The sequence below is a fragment of the Heptranchias perlo genome, chromosome 3 (genome assembly GCF_035084215.1).
Source record: "Heptranchias perlo isolate sHepPer1 chromosome 3, sHepPer1.hap1, whole genome shotgun sequence".
NCBI classification, from domain to species: domain Eukaryota; kingdom Metazoa; phylum Chordata; class Chondrichthyes; order Hexanchiformes; family Hexanchidae; genus Heptranchias; species Heptranchias perlo.
The window spans coordinates 141,552,116-141,572,483 of NC_090327.1; the positions used below are offsets into that span (position 1 = coordinate 141,552,116).

The 20,368-nt window shown below is 45.1% G+C and overlaps 2 protein-coding genes and 1 long non-coding RNA gene across 4 annotated transcripts; all 3 read right to left on the bottom strand.

The window, feature by feature from the left end:
* Nucleotides 1-839: 839 nt before the first annotated feature.
* LOC137307833 (histone H2B 1/2-like) lies at nucleotides 840-2,242 on the bottom strand. Its single transcript, XM_067976928.1, has one exon. The coding sequence runs from the start codon at nucleotides 1,939-1,941 to the stop codon at nucleotides 1,567-1,569; it is 375 nt and encodes a 124-aa protein (XP_067833029.1). The 5' UTR covers nucleotides 1,942-2,242; the 3' UTR covers nucleotides 840-1,566.
* Nucleotides 2,243-6,942: 4,700 nt separating this feature from the next.
* On the bottom strand, nucleotides 6,943-13,705 carry LOC137307847 (uncharacterized). Of its 2 annotated transcripts, none has more exons than XR_010959268.1 (3): nucleotides 13,502-13,705; nucleotides 12,733-12,819; nucleotides 6,943-6,960 (listed from the first exon to the last, which is right to left on the bottom strand). It is a non-coding gene; the product is annotated as an uncharacterized lncRNA (long non-coding RNA). The 2 variants fall into 2 exon arrangements; XR_010959273.1 differs by having other exon boundaries at nucleotides 6,946-6,960; nucleotides 12,729-12,819.
* Nucleotides 13,706-14,978: 1,273 nt separating this feature from the next.
* Nucleotides 14,979-15,499, bottom strand: LOC137307862 (histone H2A-like; the record flags this gene model as incomplete). The annotated part of the gene is made up of 1 exon (XM_067976936.1): nucleotides 14,979-15,499. A coding segment is annotated over one exon (441 nt), but the record flags the coding sequence as incomplete, so codon positions are not given.
* Nucleotides 15,500-20,368: the final 4,869 nt, after the last annotated feature.

The window sequence follows — 20,368 nt, forward strand, 5'->3', positions numbered from 1 at the left end:
TTCGAACTGACGGGAGGCAGTTAGTTCCAGAATTGGAATCAGGTCTTCTGAGTCACAGGGGCATGAAATCGAGACAGGGAGAGTGAAATGTCCAGATCTGAAACATGTCGTCTTATTGTCAAATTGAAGCCCTTTCATAGATACAGTGGGTGGCCCTAAAAAGAGCCTGTGTGTTATCAGATTTTGGTCGCTTTACTTGCTCTTGGAGCTCAGTGCTGGACTTCTTCGGCAGCAGCACGACCTGGATATTGGGCAGCACCCCTCCCAGCAGCTTGTTGAGCTCCTCGTCGTTGCGGAGGGCCAGCTGCAGGTGTCTGGGGATGATGCGGGTCTTCTTGTCGCGGGCCGCGTTACCCGCCAACTCGAGGATTTCAGCCGTTCGATACTCGAGCACAGCACCCACACATTCAGCATCGTTCCCCTTTCGCAGGAGGCTGTGAACACGGCCCACAGAGAACTGCAGTCCGACCCAGAATGAGCGAGACTTGGCCTTGGCCCGAGCTTTACCGCCGGTTTTTCCTCTTCCAAACATTTGCACAAACACCACGAACACTTTTACAAAGAATGAAAAAAAATCGTCCGCACTCGCCCTTCTTATACCTTCTGGAGGAATACAGTGGGAGCAATTGTGATTGGCCCATCTGTTTTCAATTTCATTGGGCCCTTCGTTCAACCAGAGAGCTGTTGAATTCGCCAATCCATAGACGACAATGAGAAAAGGGCGGAAATACTGGCCCCAATTATCAGACCTGAAACGGTTTTTGAAATCTAAAAAGCCCGCCAATATATTTGTAACACAATAAGCGGGTTTATTAAATAATGTCGCGTTAAAACAAATATTTAAAAATCTCTCTCCTTTTAATCTGTTATTCCACATTTCCTGTCACAACTTTGATACTCTTTCACAACCTGGTTAAAATTCGGCATCATTCTCCCTTTGCTTTCAATCGGGCGGGAATAAAGCCCCAATTAGTAGAGGGTCAGATTCCTGATCTATCTTTGTAAAAAAAATAAACAGATAGTGGATTGATCCCAGTTCACATGAATTGCTGCGGGTTTTAAGTCGGAGCCGAGACTCCAGGTGTAATAGTCGAACAGAGACAGTCTTTAAACTATTCTGTTCTCGTTATGAACTCCCTTTCGGTGTTGCTATATTACACAGGATTGCGATTCATAAACTGATATTCCTGAATAATGAACAAACAAACGTGAAAAGGAGAAAGAAATGACTGATGTCTAATCCACCGCCCATAAAGCGGCTCTGAAGGCGCAGATGCGGGGGATGGGCGCAATACGAACGGGAATGAGGGGATCAGGGCCACGTTTTTTGTTATTGGGACTCAATTGAACAGCGACACATACATTAAACCAGACAGTGATTATGAGAATCTTCCATATTTCAACACCAATGACAAAAGTACGAGAGTTGTAATAAGACAGTTAGTATCAAACGATCTGCAGCAAAATGATTCCATACAGATGTCGGTACAGCGTCTTCAGAGAGACTGTGGGTGGCTCTTAAAAGAGCCTTTGTGTTCAGGGTTTTTATCAGTTGACGGTGGAGCTTTACTTGGAGCTGGTGTACTTGGTCACCGCCTTTGTCCCTTCCGACACGGCGTGCTTGGCCAGTTCTCCGGGCAGCAGCAGGCGCACGGCGGTCTGGATCTCCCGGGAACTGATGGTGTGGCGTTTATTATAATGGGCCAGGCGGGAAGCCTCTCCCGCGATACGCTCGAAAATATCGTTCACAAAGGAGTTCATGATGCTCATGGCCTTGGAGGAGATGCCGGTGTCGGGGTGAACCTGCTTCATCACTTTGTAGATGTAGATGCCATAACTCTCCTTCCTCGACTTTCTCCGCTTCTTCCCGCCCTTGGCTGGTGCTTTATTCAGGGTTTTCTTGGCGCCCTTCTTGGGAGCTGCTTTCTTGTCCTCAGGCATTTTCCAAACTCAATTTCAGATCCAGAAATGAACCAAATCCGCTCCGAGCTCGGATTAAATAGGCTGACGTCATCGCCCCATGCTAATGAGGAATGGGTGAAGGCAATGATTGTGATTGGACGAGCGCGAGTGACGTCACAATACTGTTTCATTAAACGGTCCGATTGGTTTCTGACGATATCCAATCAGATTTAGTACCTGCCGCCAATCACAAACACGCTCACGCTGCACATTGTCCGGTTTGAGCAATTTGTTCTGAACTGTTGCAGTTCTGCTTCAGGCCAGTAGATGTCCCCAAACCCTGGGACACTGAAGTTTGCAGATGAGGGAGGGACAGAAGAGAAACGAATTCTTCACATGATATTGCACGAGTGGGATCAGAAAAAAATGCGAATGGAGACGAGCTGCAAATACATTTTGTTAGACCAAGCATTAGTTGTAACATTGTTTAAAATTACCTGACGAAGGAGGAAGCCTCCGAAAGCTTGTAGATTTCAAATAAAAATTGTTGGACTACAACTTGGTGTTGTAAAATTGTTTACAATTTTAAAATTCTAGTAATTGATTTAGGGTATATAGTCAATACTGAGGAATGTAAGGAATCGTACAACACCAGGTTATAGTTCAACACATTTGAAAATCACAAGCTTTCGGAGATTATCTCTTTCGTCAGATGTGTGAAAGGTTCTCAAGTCGCATATCTTATATTAGGCTGGGACACGATCACACCAATCAGACAGGTTAGCCACGGAAAACAGTACATCCCAGTATACTGAATACACAATGGGTCGGATTACACAGACAAAGAGAGAAAGAGACCTGAAAGGCAGAGAGAGAGAGAGAATGTCCAGTTGTATTAAAAACAGATTAAATTTTTTTTCCTGCTGGTGGGGTTATGTGTAGCGTGACATGAACCCAAGATCCCAGTTGAGGCCATCCTCATGGGTGCGGAACTTGGCTATCAATTTCTGCTCGACGATTTTGTGTTGTCGTGTGTCTCAAAGGCCACCTTGGAGAACGCTCACCCGAAGATCGGTGGCTGAATGCACTTGACTGCTAAAGTGCTCCCCAATTGGGAGCATCCTTTCCTGCCCAGGAGCATGGTACATTGGCGAGACCATGCAGACACTGCGACAACAGATGAACGGACACCGCGCAACAATCGCCAGACAGGAGGGTTCCCTCCCAGTCGGGGAACACTTCAGCAGTCAAGGACATTCAGCCACCGATCTTCGGGTAGGCGTTCTCCAAGGCGGCCTTCGAGACACACGACAACGCAAAATCATCGAGCAGAAATTGATAGCCAAGTTCCACACCCATGAGGACGTCCTCAACCGGGAACTTGGTTTCATGTCACGCTACACGTAACCCCACCAGCAGGAAAAAAAAAGTCATCTGTTTTTAATACAACTGGACATTTTCTCTCTCTCTCAGCCTTTCGGGTCTCTTTCTCTCTTTGTCTGTGTAATCTGACCCATTGTGTAATCAGTATACTGGGATGTACTGTTTTCCGTGGCTAACCTGTCTGAACACCAACGACACATTTGATTGGTGTGATCGTGTCCCAGCGTAATATAAGATATGCGATTTGAGAACCTTTCACTCACTCACCTGACGAAGGAGATAATCTCCGAAAGCTTGTGATTTTCAAATAAAACTGTTGGACTATAACCTGGTGTTGTAAGATTCCTTACATTTGTCCACCCCAGTCCATCACCGGCATCTCCACATCATGAATACTGAGGAAGACTGCGACAAAATAAATTTGCAGGATGGCCGTGTAAATGTCCATTGAATTTTAGTATAGAAAAGTGTGAGGTGGTGCATTTTGCCTTTGATAATGTATCTAAGGAGGCCACATACTGCTTGGAAAATAAGAGTCTAAATGGGGTAGAGGAGCAATGTAAACCATGTCCTGAGAAATCAGAGAGAAATACTGTGCAATGTACAGTAAAATATAATGGAGCAAATTCACAACTATCGAATGAGCAAAACATAAACTTTATTATGAATCAATTGTCTTTATTTTCACTATCAAAATGTGCAAAAATGCGATTGTAAAAGTTGCAGACAGAAACTTTCCTCACATTGCACATTGTCCTGTTTCTGTAACCACGACGGATAATGTGAATTTGTTCCGCTCTTTTACAGTTCTCGCTAACGTCCAGTTGAAGTCAGTCTCTGGTACTGTGTATGAAAGTGGGGTTTATTCTGTATCTGTCAGTCTCTGGTACTATGTCTGAGTTTGGGATTCATCTGTATCTGTAAGTCTCTGGTGCTGCATCTGAGTGTGGGATTCATTCTGTATCTGCCATTCTCTGCTACTTTATCTCAGTGTGGGATTCAATCTGTAATTAAGTCTCTGAGACAGTGTGAAAGGCTGGATTCATTCTGTATTTTTATTTCAGTTTACGGTATCGTATTTGAAACTGTATCTTTAATATTTTAACGTATATACAGTTTTTCGTCGAGTATTTAATTTGTAAATATGGATACACTTTTCGATTTTCTTTAATCAAACAATGTGTGTGAGTTTTGGAGTAGTATTACATCTTAATCGCTGAACTCTATTGTGAATGACAGTACCTTTCAATCTGTTCGCGGTGAAATTTTTGGACTGGTTCGCAATATGTAGCTCAGTCTGCGGAGGGAGCGTCCGATAAAAGGCGGGATTTCAGAGCGCTGAGAACAGCTGAGAGGAGCCGAGCCGAGCGGAGGGAGCGTCCCATAAAAGGCGGGATTTCAGAGCGCTGAGAACAGCTGTGAGGAGCCGAGCCGAGCGGAGGGAGCGTCCCATAAAAGGCGGGATTTCAGAGCGCTGAGAACAGCTGAGAGGAGCCGAGCCGAGCGGAGGGAGCGTCCCATAAAAGGCGGGATTTCAGAGCGCTGAGAACAGCTGAGAGGAGCCGAGCCGAGCGGAGGGAGCGTCCGATAAAAGGCGGGATTTCAGAGCGCTGAGAACAGCTGAGAGGAGCCGAGCCGAGCGGAGGGAGCGTCCCATAAAAGGCGGGATTTCAGAGCGCTGAGAACAGCTGAGAGGAGCCGAGCCGAGCGGAGGGAGCGTCCGATAAAAGGCGGGATTTCAGAGCGCTGAGAACAGCTGAGAGGAGCCGAGCTGAGCGGAGGGAGCGTCCGATAAAAGGCGGGATTTCAGAGCGCTGAGAACAGCTGAGAGGAGCCGAGCGGAGCGGAGGGAGCGTCCGATAAAAGGCGGGATTTCAGAGCGCTGAGACAGCTGAGAGGAGCCGAGCGGAGCGGAGGGAGCGTCCGATAAAAGGCGGGATTTCAGAGCGCTGAGAACAGCTGAGAGGAGCCGAGCTGAGCGGAGCTGCGACCGAGTTCGAAGTGACGTCAGGAATCAGATCGGGACGCGACACAGGGGAGGCACCTGATTGGTGAGTAGGTTCAGGTGAGTATTTCTACTTATCGACAGTAACTGAAGTAAAAGGAAAGGGAAGGTCTGCAGGTCTTATAGGAAGTAGCGTTTATTTTTTAGTGAATCAAGGTCCCTAGTGTAGTTAACATTCTCCAAATTGAGAACAATTTAAAGGAGTAAACTCCTTAAAGGGAGTGGTAAGTAGTTTTTCTTTCCTTTTTTTTTCTCTTGACATTGTAGTTGTTTTTAAGCTAATTTAAGGGTTAAGTCATGGCAGGAGATCCCAGCGCCGTGTCATGTTCCTCTTGTGGGATGTGGGAATTCAGGGCTCCTTCCTGTATCCCTGATTCCTTCACCTGCGGGAAGTGTGTCCAGCTGCAGCTATTGTTTGACCGCTTGACGGCTCTGGAGCTGCGGATGGACTCACTTTGGAGCATCCGCGATGCTGAGAAAGTCGTGGATAGCACGTTCAGTGAGTTGGTCACACCGCAGATAAAAATTACTGAGGGAGATAGTGAATGGGTGACCAACAGACAGAAGAAGAGTAGGAAGGCAGTGCAGAGGTCCCCTGCGGTCATCTCCCTCCAAAACAGGTATACCGTTTTGGATACTGTTGGCGGAGATGGCTCACCAGGGGAAGGTGGCAGTGGCCAGGTTCATGGCACCGTGGCTGGCTCTGCTGCACAGGAGGGCAGGAAAAAGAGTGGCAGAGCTATAGTGATAGGGGACTCGATTGTAAGGGGAATAGACAGGCGTTTCTGCGGACGCAACCGAGACTCCAGGATGGTATGTTGCCTCCCTGGTGCAAGGGTCAAGGATGTCTCGGAGCGGCTGCAGGACATTCTGGAGGGGGAGGGTGAACAGCCAGTTGTCGTGGTGCATATAGGCACCAACGATATAGGTAAAAAACAGGATGAGGTCCTACAAGCTGAATTTAGGGAGTTAGGAGTTAAACTAAAGAGTAGGACCTCAAAGGTAGTAATCTCAGGATTGCTACCAGTGCCACGGGCTAGTCAGAGTAGGAATGACAGGATAGCTAAGATGAATACGTGGCTTGAGAGATGGTGCAAGAGGGAGGGATTCAAATTCCTGGGCCATTGGAACCGGTTCTGGGGGAGGTGGGACCAGTACAAATTGGACGGTCTGCATCTGGGCAGGACTGGAACCAATGTCCTAGGGGGAGTGTTTGCCAGTGCTGTTGGGGAGGGTTTAAACTAATGTGGCAGGGGGATGGGAACCGATGCAGGAAGTCAGTGGGAAATAAAGTGGTGACAGAAACAAAAGGCAGTAAGGGAGAGTGTACAGAACATGACCGGACAGATGGTCTGAGAAAGCAGGGCAAAGACCAAGGGAAGACTAGATTAAACTGCATTTATTTCAATGCAAGAAGTCTGATGGGCAAGGCAGATGAACTCAGGGCATGGATGGGTACATGGGACTGGGATGTTATAGCTATTACTGAAACATGGCTAAGGGAGGGGCAGGACTGGCAGCTCAATGTTCCAGGGTACAGATGCTATAGGAAAGATAGAGCAGGAGGTAAGAGAGGAGGGGGAGTTGCGTTCTTGATTAGGGAGAACATCACGGCAGTAGTGAGAGGGGATATATCCGAGGGTTCGCCCACTGAGTCCATATGGGTAGAACTGAAAAATAAGAAGGGAGAGATCACTTTGATAGGATTGTACTACAGACCCCCAAATAGTCAACGGGAAATTGAGGAGCAAATATGTAAGGAGATTACAGACAGCTGCAAGAAAAATAGGGTGGTAATAGTAGGGGACTTTAACTTTCCCAACATTGACTGGGACAGCCATAGCATTAGGGGCTTGGATGGAGAGAAATTTGTTGAGTGTATTCAGGAGGAATTTCTCATTCAGTATGTGGATGGCCCGACTAGAGAGGGGGCAAAACTTGACCTCCTCTTGGGAAATAAGGAAGGGCAGGTGACAGAAGTGTTAGTGAGGGATCACTTTGGGACCAGTGATCATAATTCCATTAGTTTTAAGATAGCTATGGAGAAGGATAGGTCTGGCCCAAAAGTTAAAATTCTAAATTGGGGAAAGGCCAATTTTGATGGTATTAGACAGGAACTTTCAGAAGTTGATTGGGAGAGTCTGTTGGCAGGCAAAGGGACGTCTGGTAAGTGGGAGGCTTTCAAAAGTGTGTTAACCAGGGTTCAGTGTAAGCACATTCCTTATAAAGTGAAGGGCAAGGCTGGTAGAAGTAGGGAACCTTGGATGACTCGGGAGATTGAGGCACTAGTCAAAAATAAGAAGGAGGCATATGACATGCATAGGCAGCTGGGATCAAGTGGATCCCTTGAAGAGTATAGAGATTGCCGGAGTAGAGTTAAGAGAGAAATCAGGAGGGCAAAAAGGGGATATGAGATTGCTTTGGCAGATCAGGCAAAGGTGAATCCAAAGAGCTTCTACAAATACATAAAGGGCAAAAGGGTAACTAGGGAGAGAGTAGGGCCTCTTAAGGATCAACAAGGTCATCTATGTGCGGAACCACAAGAGATGGGTGAGATCCTGAATGAATATTTCACATCGGTATTTACGGTTGAGAAAGGCATGGATGTTAGGGAACTTGGGGAAATAAATAGTGATGTCTTGAGGAGTGTACATATTACAGAGAGGGAGGTGCTGGAAGTCTTAACGCGCATCAAGGTAGATAAATCTCCGGGACCTGATGAAATGTATCCCAGGACGTTATGGGAGGTTAGGGAGGAAATTGCGGGTCCCCTAGCAGAGATATTTGAATCATCCACCGCTACAGGTGAGGTGCCTGAAGATTGGAGGGTAGCAAATGTTGTGCCTTTGTTTAAGAAGGGCGGCAGGGAAAAGCCTGGGAACTACAGACCAGTGAGCCTGACATCTGTAGTGGGTAAGTTGTTAGAGGGTATTCTGAGGGACAGAATCTACAGGCATTTGGAGAGGCAGGGACTAATTAGGAACAGTCAGCATGGTTTTGTGAGAGGAAAATCATGTCTCACGAATTTGATTGAGTTTTTTGAAGGGGTAACCAAGAAGATAGATGAGGGCTGTGCAGTAGACATGGTCTACATGGACTTCAGCAAAGCATTTGACAAGGTACCGCATGGTAGGTTGTTACATAAGGTTAAATCTCATGGGATCCAAGGTGAGGTAGCCAATTGGATACAAAATTGGCTTGACGACAGAAGACAGAGGGTGGTTGTCGAGGGTTGTTTTTCAAACTGGATGCCTGTGTCCAGCGGTGTGCCTCAGGGATCGGTGCTGGGTCCGCTGTTATTTGTTATTTATATTAATGATTTGGATGAGAATTTAGGAGGCATGGTTAGTAAGTTTGCAGATGACACCAAGATTGGTGGCATTGTGGACAGTGAAGAAGGTTATCTAGGATTGCAACGGGATCTTGATAAATTGGGCCAGTGGGCCGATGAATGGCAGATGGAGTTTAATTTAGATAAATGTGAGGTGATGCATTTTGGTAGATCAAATCGGGCCAGGACCTACTCCGTTAATGGTAGGGCATTGGGGAGAGTTATAGAACAAAGAGATCTAGGAGTACAGATTCATAGCTCCTTGAAAGTGGAGTCACAGGTGGATAGGGTGGTGAAGAAGGCATTCAGCATGCTTGGTTTCATTGGTCAGAACATTGAATGCAGGAGTTGGGATGTCTTGTTGAAGTTGTACAGGGCATTGGTGAGGCCACACTTGGAGTACTGTGTACAGTTCTGGTCACCCTATTATAGAAAGGATATTATTAAACTAGAAAGAGTGCAGAAAAGATTTACTAGGATGCTACCGGGACTTGATGGTTTGACTTACAGGGAGAGGTTAGACAGACTGGGACTTTATTCCCTGGAGAGTAGGAGGTTAAGGGGTGATCTTATAGAAGTCTATAAAATAATGAGGGGCATAGATAAGGTCGATAGTCAAAATCTTTTCCCAAAGGTAGGGGAGTCTATAACGAGGGGGCACAGATTTAAGGTGAGAGGGGAGAGATACAAAAGGATCCAGAGGGGCAATTTTTTCACTCAAAGGGTGGTGAGTGTCTGGAACGAGCTGCCAGAGGCAGTAGTAGAGGCGGGTACAATTTTGTCTTTTAAAAAGCATTTGGACAGTTACATGGGGAAGATGGGTATCGAGGGATATGGGCCAAGTGCAGGCAATTGGGACTAGCTTAGAGGTATAAACTGGGCGACATGGACATGTTGGGCCGAAGGGCCTGTTTCCATGTTGTAACTTCTATGATTCTATGATTCTATAATGTATCTATCAGTCTGATACTTAATGAGAATTTTGGAATAATATGTAATGTGTAGCTCACTGTGCTCTAATGGAATTGATACTGTATCTATCAGTCTGACATGGTATGAGATTTTTGGATTGGAATGTGATGTGTCGCTCAGGCTGTGCTAATACTGTATCTTCCATTATGATCATTTATGAGATTTTTGGACTGGTGTGTAACATGTAGCTCAGTCTGTACTAATGGAATTGGTATTGTGTCATTGAGTCTTTTATCATATGAGATTGTTGGACTGCTATATAATGTGTGGCTCAGTCTGCACTAATGGAATTGATACTGTATCTCTCAGACTAACATTGTATGAGATATTCGGACTGGTATGTAATGTGTAACACAGTCTGTGCTAATAGAATTGCTACTGTATCTTCCAGTCTGATCATTTATGAGATTTTTGGACTCGTATGAATTGTGTAGCTCAGTCTGTACCAATAGAATTGATACTAAATATTTCAGTATTATACGATATGAATATTTAGGAATGTAAACAATGTGTAGCTCAGTCTGCACTAATGGAATTGATATTGTATCATTCAATCTGATGCTATGAGATTTTTGGACTATTATGTAATGTGTAACACTGTCTGCAGTAATGTGACTGTGAGATTCATTATGTATCTGTCTGACTGTGGTACTGTGTGATTCATTCTGTATCTGTCAGTATGTGGTACTGTGTGTGGGTGTGGGATTCATTCTGCATCTGTCAGTCTCTGGTACTGTGTGTGAGTGTGGGATTAATTCTGTTCCTGTCAGTCCCTGTTGCTGTATGTGAGTGAGACATTCATTCCATATGTATCGATCTTCAATCTCTGATGTATGTGAGTGATATAAATTCTGTATCTGTCAGTCACTGGTACATTGTTTAAGTGTGTGATTCATTCTGTATCTGTCAGTCACAGGTACATTGTGTGAGTGTGGGATTCATTCTGTATCTGTCAGTCACTGGTATATTTTATGACTGTGGGATTCATTCTGTATGTCAGACTCTGGCACTCTGAGTGGAGAGATTCATTCTTTATCTCTATGTAATTTGTACCCCTGTTTACAGTATGGCATTCAAAACTGTATCTTTAATTCCTTAATGTAGAAATAATTTTTCCCTGTGTTTAATTGGTAATGATATACTTGAAAATGTAATGCTGTAGTTTATAATCAGAGAACATGTGCACTTTTGGAGTACTATTAAATCTGTATCTTAGTGAACCCAACTGTCATGATGACATTTTTGAACTTGTATTTAGAGTGTAGCTCAGTCTGCATGAATGGAATACTGCATATTTCAGTCTGAATCTGTATCAGTTTTTTGTAGTAGTATATAATGTGTAGCTCAGTCTGCATTAATGGACTTCATACTGTATCTTTAAATCTGACAGGATGAGATTTTTGGACTGGTACGTAATGTGTAACTCAGCCTGCATTAATGTAGGTGACTGTGAGATTCATTTTGTATCTCTCAGTCTCTGGTACTGCATTTAAATGTGGGATTCATTCTGTATCTGTCAGACTCTGGTATTGTGTGTGAGCGTGGGATTCATTCTGTATCTTGTCAGTAGTGTGTGTGCGAGTTTGCGATTCATTCTATATATGCAGTCTCTGACACTGTGAGTGTAGGTTTTTTATGTGTCTGTTAGTCACTAATACTGTATATGGGTGTTGAATTCATTCTATATATGCAGTTTCTCGTACTGTTATTGTGGGATTCATTCTGTATCTGTCAGACTCTGATACTGTATGAGTGTGGGATTCATTCTATATCTGTCACTCTCTGGTACTCCATGTGAGTGTGGGATTCATTCTATATCATTCAGTATTTAATAGTGTGTGGGTGTTGAATTCATTCTATATATGCAGTTTCTCATACTGATAGGGTAGTATTCATTCTGTATCTGTCAGTCTCTGGTACTGTGTTAGTGTGGGCTTCATACTTTACCTTTCATCTCTGATACTTTATGAGACTGTGGGATTTAATCAGTATGTGTCACTCCTTGTTACTATATGTCAGTGTGGGATTCATGCTGTATTTGTCATCTCTGGTACCATACGTGAATGTGGGATTCACTCTGCGTCTGTCAGTCTCTAGTACTGTATGAGAGTTTGGGATTCCTTCTGCATCTGTCAGTTTCTGGTACGGTATGTGATTGTGGAATTCATTCAGTGTCTGTGTGTCTCTGGTACTGTATCTGAGTGTGAGATTCATTGTATGTAATTATTCTCTCAGACTACATTATGGCGCTCAATACTGTAGCTTTAATATATGAACATTTAAATTGTTTTTCTCAATATTTAATAGGTAAATATGGATACACATTAGGATTTGAAGCTGTAGGTTTTAATCAGGTAATTTCTGTGTTTTTTGGACTAGTATTAAATCTGTACCTCTGTGAATACTATTGTGAATGATAATATATCTTTCAAACTAGGGTAATATTTTTGAATTGATCAAAAATGTGTAGCTCAATCTGTACAAATGGAATTGATACTGTATCATTCCATCCAATATTGTATGAGACTTTTGTTTGGTATTTAATGTATATCTCAGTCTGTTCTAATAGAATTGATATTCTATCTTACAATCTCATGCTATGAGTGCATTCTAAACTGGTATCAAATTTGTTTCTCAGGTTACACTGTCTTTCAGCATTTCTCAATTTGATACTCTACATGAATTTTTGACTTGTACAATGACATTCAAATTGCATACACTATTCAGATCGATACTGCATGTATTAAACTCACATGTTTGAGAGTTTTGGGCTAGCATTCAATTGGAATCTCCAGGTACATTATTGGGATTCATTCTGTACCTTTCAATCAGGTGCCATGTGTGATTTAAATCTGGTATCTAATTCATAGCTAAAGTTGCCCTATTGTGAGATTGACACAGTGTCTTTCAACATGAAAGCGTGATTTTGGACTGGGATTTTTTTTATCTACCTGTCAGCAGTACTGAGTTGGGGTGAAATAGAAACAGTGTCTGCCTCACCTGCTCTGCTTGACCATTGGATTGAAAATGTGTCTCTGGAATTTGGGATCAGTGTGGGACTGACTACTTCTACTGTCTGAGACTGTGGAACTGATGACCTGTCTGTGTCTCCGTGCTCTGTGGGTGATAATGTACCTACTGTGAGTGAGAAGGAGCTGGCTGCACTGTTCCTTGTGCCTCAGGTGGAGGAAACATCACATTTATTCTGGGTCATTCAAGGATTTGCCTGCAGGGAGAAAAGTATCTCTTGTAACTCAAGAACAGGTGAGGTAGAAAATACAAAAGTGATCAGTTTAATAATCATTTTTAATATTCACAAATGAAAACCAGCGATACAGTGTCAGTGTCTGACTCCACTGCTGTACTGCAGCACTCAGCTTCTGCATACCAGGTGTGCTGGGCTGTTCTACAACAATGTAGTGACATCCAGACACAAGCAACCCCCTGTCCTGGTCCATAAATGTGACAACCCGATGGGGCAGTGACCTTTGTGCATTTCAGGTTTCTAATCCCCTCTCCAATTGGACTAACCGTTCAACCAAAACCAAACAGTCGCTGTTTAAAATGTGTCCTCCGTATGTCTCACCTGATGCCTGCAATAGATGATCTTTGTATAACTCCCCACATCCTCACTGTCCGGCTCTGTTTCCACTGTTCACTGTCCAATAACAACAAACAGGGTGAGACTGGACCTAAACCAGGAACATTCACTACTGGTTTGGGGAGAGAAAGCAGCAATGATTTTAAATAGCAGGTTCTTCCCATTCTGTCTCCCTTACCCTGGACACACCCTGTACACACACAGCCCCAGAATGGTCTCTCCCTTCCCCCCTCACTCCATGTTCCGGGACCAGTTTCTGATCCACTCCGCCTCTTACAAACAGCCCCCGGACTCCCCCTGAACTTACCCCGGTCTCAATGCCGATCTCTGAGCCCATCTGCGGACACGGTCCCGGAGCGATGAGCTGCTGTAACGAGGCTGCTGTTTGCTCCCTTACCCCGGGGCCGTGATCTCTCCATTCCCGCCTGTTTTAAACCATCTTCTTCCACTCACTGAGGGAATGGCCCCACAGGCCGAGCAGGGGGAGGGGAGCGCGCATGCGCTCTTCTGTTCACTTATAATGAGCGCTGGGGGCGGGGCTGAAGGACGCATGCGCAGATATCAGGTTTAATTCTGAATACAAAAATCGATGGAAACTTTCCCCAGTTGGAATTTTTCAGTCTGAGCAAAGGAAGTGGGTCTGGGGGAAAGGTCAGAGGGAATGGCGGGTGGAGAATGCTGGAGATGGAGCTGGAAGATCAGAGGCCGCTCTCCGCTCTGTCCGTCACTCTGACTCCTCCCTTCCTGCTCTCCCTGATTCTTCTCCCATCTGGAACCAAAGCGGGCAGGTGGACTTTAAATACGGTTTACTTGTTAACAAGGCGAAAGGCGAGTAATATTTCTGATCTCCTGGGCATCAGGCAATTTACTGTTACTTGTTTCTGTACAGAGTTACTTTTCAGTGATTCCCCAGTGTGTTTGATGCGTTATGTAAATAATCCAACAAAATTCAACAGAAATGGAGCAAAGCGCTGAATTCCACAGATGTATAAAGGTTAGTCGAGCAGTTATCGAGATGCTTTGAGAGCCCAACATGGTAAGTAGTGTAAATAAATACAATGAATGTGGTAACGTGTGGACTGGGGTGCAGAAGTTCCCGTTTAAAGTACCGGTCTGTGGTCGCTGCCCGACTCCAGTCCTATTAATACCCCCACGTCTGCAACAAGCCAAAGAAAGGCAGCTTAAAGCAACACTGTGGCCTAAAAAATGTTCTATACAAGTTTAACATAACTTCTTTGCTTTTCAATTCTATCCCTCTAGAAATGAACCGCAGTGCATGATTTGCCTTTTTATGGCCTTGTTAACCTGCGTCGCTACTTTCAGTGGTTTGTGTATCTTTACCCCAAGATCCCTTTGCTCTTCTATCCCGTTTCGACTCTTATTATCCAAGCAGTAAGTGATCTTCTTATTCTGCAAGTTTATTAATATCCTCTTGCATTTTGACACATTCTTCCTTTCTATTAACTACACCGCCCAATGTGGTGTCGTAAGCTAATTTTGAAATTGTATTTCCGATTCACGGATGCAAACCGTTAATGTAAACTGTGAACAACAGTGGTCCCAGCACGATCCTTGTGGTAAACCACTTCCAAGTCCTTTCCAGTCTGAGTACCTTCCCTTAACCCCTATTCCCTGTTTTATGTTTTGGAGCCAGCTTGCTATCCATTCTGCCACCTGACCCTGACTCCACATGCTTTGAACTTAGCCATCAGTCTAAAATGCGGTACCTTATCGAAGGCCTTATGAAAATCCAAATATATTACATTTGCTGCATTAATCTTGTCTACCCTTTCAGTTACTTCATCATTTATTTCAATAAGGTTGGTCCTGTCCTCTTCCTGTTAGTGATTTGATCTTGGTCGCTTTACTTGCTCTTGGTGCTCCCAGCGCTTTCCTTCCATAGCAGCACGGCCTGGATATTAGGCAGCCCCCCGCCCTGAGCGATGGTCACCCCCCCCAGCAGCTTGTTGAGCTCCTCGTCGTTGCGGACGGCCAGCTGCAGGTGTCTGGGGATGATGCGGGTCTTCTTGTTGTCACGGGCCGCGTTACCGGCCAGCTCGAGGATTTCAGCCGTCAGATACTCGAGCACAGCAGCCAGATAGACCGGGGCTCCGGCACCCACACGTTCAGCATAGTTCCCCTTTCGCAGGAGCCTGTAAACACGGCCCACAGGGAACTGCAGTCTGGCCCGGGATGAGCGAGACTTGACCTTGGCCCGAGCTTTACCGCTGGTTTTTTTCTCTTCCAGACATTTCCACAATCTCAGAAACACTTTCACAAAGAATGAAGAAATCTTCCCGCACTCGCCCTTCTTATACCTTCTGGAGGAATGTAAGGAATCTTACAACACCAGGTTATAGTCCAACGGTTTTATTTGAAAATCACAAGCTTTCGGAGATTATCTCCTTCGTCAGGTGAGTGAGTGAATGAAAGGTTCTCAAATCGCATATCTTATATTAGGCTGGGAATCAAAGGTGTCGTTGGTGTTCAGACAGGTTAGCCTCGGAAAACAGTATGTCCCAGTATGCTGAATACACAAGGGTCAAATTACACAGGCAAGGAGAGAAAGAGACCCGAAAGGCAGAGGGAGAGAATGTCCAGTTGTATTAAAAACAGATAACTTTTTTTTCCCGCTGGTGGGGTTACGTGGAGCGTGACATGAACCCAAGATCCCGGTTGAGGCCGTCCTCATTGGTGCAGAACTTGGCTATCAATTTCTGCTCGACTATAAGGTGAAATATGATTGGCTGTTGTGTCATTTCCGTTGATCGTGGGTTGGTGACATCTACTGTGTGGTAACTGGAACTGCAACAGAGCGAGAAAGGATCCGTCAGAAATCATGAAGGCCAAAATCCAACAGTCTGCTTTGTCTGTTCAGGGTCTGATGTTTGGCAACTATTTTATTGTCTGTAGTTAAAGTCGCACGGGCTCGATGGGCCGAATTGCCTCCTCCTGTGCTGTAACCATTCTAAGATTCTATGAAAGCCAGTGGTCAGAATAAGGGGTCGCCCGTTTAAGATGGAAATGAGGAGGAATTTCTTCTCTCAGAGGGTTGTGAATCTTTGGAATTCTTTACCCTAAAAGCTGTGGAGGCTGAGTCATTGAATACATTCAAGGCTGAGTTAGACACATTTTTGATCAGCAAGGGAGTCAAAGGATATGGGGAAAGGGCGGAAAGTGGAGTTGAGGTAAAAATCAGATCAGCCATGGTCTCATTAAATGGCGGAGCAGGCTCGAGGGGCCGAAAGGCCTACTCCTGCTCCCATCTCTTATGGTCTTATGGTTCAGTTTCTTCAGTAGTGAGCGATGTTGGTATAGTGGTGAGCATAGTTACTTTCCACGCTAATTGACCCAGGTTTGATTCCCAGCCATTGCAATTTAATCCGTTTTAATACATTTACTTCAGAAAGGACAAGATTGAAATCGAATTTGATGCAGTTCAGATGGATTTTGTTTCCAAAACATAAACAGGTAGAATTTATAAAAGAATACTTTCAAACTTCATTTCTTTTCCCTATAGAAGGAATGCATAGAGCCGGCACGGATTCGATGGGGCGAATGGCCTCCTTCCGTGCTGTAGCCTTTCTATGATTCGATGTGTTGATTATTGTGTCAACGATTGCTGAATCAGGTGAGTGAAATGTGCCTGTATTATTGGATGAGTGAGTGATTTATTCTGCCTCTGTCAGTCTGTTCCTGTGTCAGTTCCGAGTACCGCAGTGAATGTGATACTAATGTTTTACACTGCTTCTGATTCTGCTTCTGATTCTAGCGCTGAGTGAAAGAGCAAGACACACTTTGCCTTTGGATCTATTAGTGCGAGTTGCATTGAAAGGGCCTTTCACTATACCTGTAGAGGGAAAATAGACTGAAAATTCACTTCATCCGAGTCTGGTTCTTCACATCCAGCATAGGTTTCAGCTCCCGTCCGATTGCACCAGTGCGAGATTCAAATATCCGGTAAAGTGTTGGAGTGAGGCTCGAACCTAAAAACCCTGACCCTGATTCGAGTGTTTCCAACCGAGCCAAGCTGACACTATATTGGAAATAAGAGCTTGTATCTCTTGCACTTTCCGCGGGTGCGCGAACCCATCTCTGGAAATACGTCCAGTTAAATTGATACTGGGGTGTACGTACCTCATGTGAAAGAGTGGGATCGAAATCCGAAATTTCTGTACCTGTTTGTACTTTCTCTGTCCGGGTATGGCAATGAAGGCGAAGAGAGTCAGTCTGGTGGAATTCAATTCCCTCCATTCTTGCGTATGGAAATGAAACTGTCTCTGTTTCAAATTCCTCATATTGGTTAGTCTGGAATTGGTACGCTTGTCTGTCTGCTGTTGATTCTTAGTGTAAAATTAACAGCTACTGTTTCTGCCATAAGATGTACAGCTCAGAACTACTCCCATCTCCCGGTGTTGAAATGGATAGTTTATAAACATGAGTCTATTTTAGACAGTTACATGGGTAAGATGGGTATAGAGGGATATGGGCCAAGTGCAGGAAATTGGGACTAGCTTAGTGGTATAAACTGGGCGACATGGACATGTTGGGCCGAAGGGCCTGTTTCCATGTTGTAACTTCTATGATTCTATGATTCTATGAGTCCTGCCCCGCCTGACAGCCACTCCCTCCCTTTCTAAATTTCCAGTTTAAGTAAATGTCTGAGAACTGCGCGATAGCGCGATTTCAACCCCGGAGATTGATTCTCAGTGTAAAATTAACAGCTAACTTCTCTTTATGAATTTCCCGTGTAAATACGTTACTATGAACTGCGCGCGAGATCAGAGCTCTTTCCATCGCCGATTTGGTGGCTCTGAAAAGAGCCTTTGTTGCACTTGATGCTGAAGCCGGGTCGGGTTTAGGCGCGCTCCCCGCGGATGCGGCGGGCCAGCTGGATGTCTTTGGGCATGATAGTGACTCGCTTGGCGTGGATGGCGCACAGGTTGGTGTCCTCAAACAGCCCCACCAGGTAAGCCTCGCTGGCCTCCTGCAGGGCCATGACGGCCGAGCTCTGGAAGCGCAGGTCTGTCCTGAAGTCCTGAGCGATCTCTCGCACCAGGCGCTGGAAGGGCAGTTTGCGGATCAGCAGCTCGGTGGATTTCTGGTAGCGGCGGATCTCCCTCAGAGGGGAGGAGACGGAGTGAGATATTAAACAGAGAGGAGAGGAGATAGAGTGAGATATTAAACAGAGAGGGGAGGAGACAGAGTGAGATATTAAACAGAAGGGAGGAGACAGAGTGAGATATTAAACAGAGAGGGGAGGAGACAGAGTGAGATATTAAACAGAGAGGGGAGGAGACAGAGTGAGATAGTAAACAGAGAGGGGAGGAGACAGAGTGAGATATTAAACAGAGAGGGGAGGAGACAGAGTGTGATATTAAACAGAGAGGGGAGGAGACAGAGTGAGATATTAAACAGAGAGGGGAGGAGATAGAGTGAGATATTAAACAGAGAGGGGAGGAGACAGAGTGTGATATTAAACAGAGAGGGGAGGAGACAGAGTGAGATATTAAACAGAGAGGGGAGGAGACAGAGTGAAATATTAAACAGAGGGGAGGAGACAGAGTGAGATATTAAACAGAGAGGGGAGGAGACAGAGTGAGATATTAAACAGAGAGGGGAGGAGACAGAGTGAGATATTAAACAGAGAGGGGAGGAGACAGAGTGAAATATTAAACAGAGGGGAGGAGACATAGTGAGATATTAAACAGAGAGGGGAGGAGATAGAGTGAGATATTAAACAGAGAGGGGAGGAGACAGAGTGAGATATTAAACAGAGGGGAGGAGACTGAGTGAGACATTAAACAGAGAGGGGAGGAGACAGAGTGAGATATTAAACAGAGAGGGGAGGAGACTGAGTGAGACATTAAACAGAGAGGGGAGGAGACAGAGTGAGATATTAAACAGAGAGGGGAAGAGACAGAGTGAGATATTAAACAGAGAGGGGAGGAGATAGAGTGAGATATTAAACAGAGAGGGGAGGAGACAGAGTGAGATATTAAACAGAGAGGGGAGGAGACAGTCAGAGTGACGGACAGAGCGGAGAGCGGCCTCTGATCTTCCAGCTCCACCTCCAGTCCTCTCCACCCGCCAATTTCAAACCGTTTATCGATAATAAAACCGAAACACAGCGCTCCGCACAAAACCTTACACACTCGGGCTTCATATTCAAGGATTTCCAGAAAGCCGGAGTTTTAAATAAGCCCCGTTACAATGAACAGTCAGTAATATTCGTGACCTACACAGTCCCTTCTGTAACAAGTCAACCCGCCACCTTCCATTTCAATCCCAGACTCGATTGTATCCCCTCCCAGACCGGTTCAGCAGTTCACAAACACCTTATTCCAGCTGATTTGGAGAATCTCGTGTGTTGGAGTTTAAATTGTGATAGCGGCGGATCTCCGCCAGTTTTACCGTCTCACAGAGACTCTGGCCCCGAATCTGTGGAAAAAGAATGAACTGGGACTGGAGCCGAACAAACCACGAGATACAGTGAGACCCGGCCCGGACATCCCATTCTCACCCGATCGCTGACCTGATCTCTGTTTTTCTGCTGAAATCTTGAAGTGAACTAAAACTTTACGTTAAATTTCGACTCCTGAGCTCGGCAGGGGAGGAGGGCGATTGTTTGACAGGGTTTTTAAAAAGTTTGCTCAAAACGGACTCGGAAATCCGGCGATGAGGCCGGACACACAAACACAGTGACATCAATCTCACCCGCCCGCCCCTTTAACACTCTCTCTGACACAAAGTTCACATCCGCACATTTACGGGATAAACTGTTCGCCTGATTGACAATTCCCGGGACAGGCTTTCCTCCCCGCTCGGCCTGTGCTGCGGATTCTCGGGGGTTAGTTGTAGTTTCCCAGCTCAGTAACTGTTAAACACTCTGAGGCCGGCGCTCCTCACAGTGTCTGGTCCCACATTCAGGGACAGGAGTCAATCCCAGCTGTGGCTGTGATAATCCATATCTGGTTTTAAATTATTATATTGTTCGCACACTGAAATATGTTTAGTTAAGATTAAAATTCAAATTATCCGCTCTGGGTTCCTCCAGTCTCTTTGTGTTTCTCTCTCCTCCTAAACTAACTGACAGATAACAGTAACTGGTGTCCTATCGATCCCATTCTCAACACCCAGAGACGGCTGGTTACTGAATAAATTCAACACACAG

What these genes read in the sequence shown, in the direction of transcription:
- LOC137307833 (XM_067976928.1), bottom strand. Translation starts at nt 1,941, where the DNA reads ATGCCTGAGGACAAGAAAGCAGCTCCCAAGAAGGGCGCCAAGAAAACC.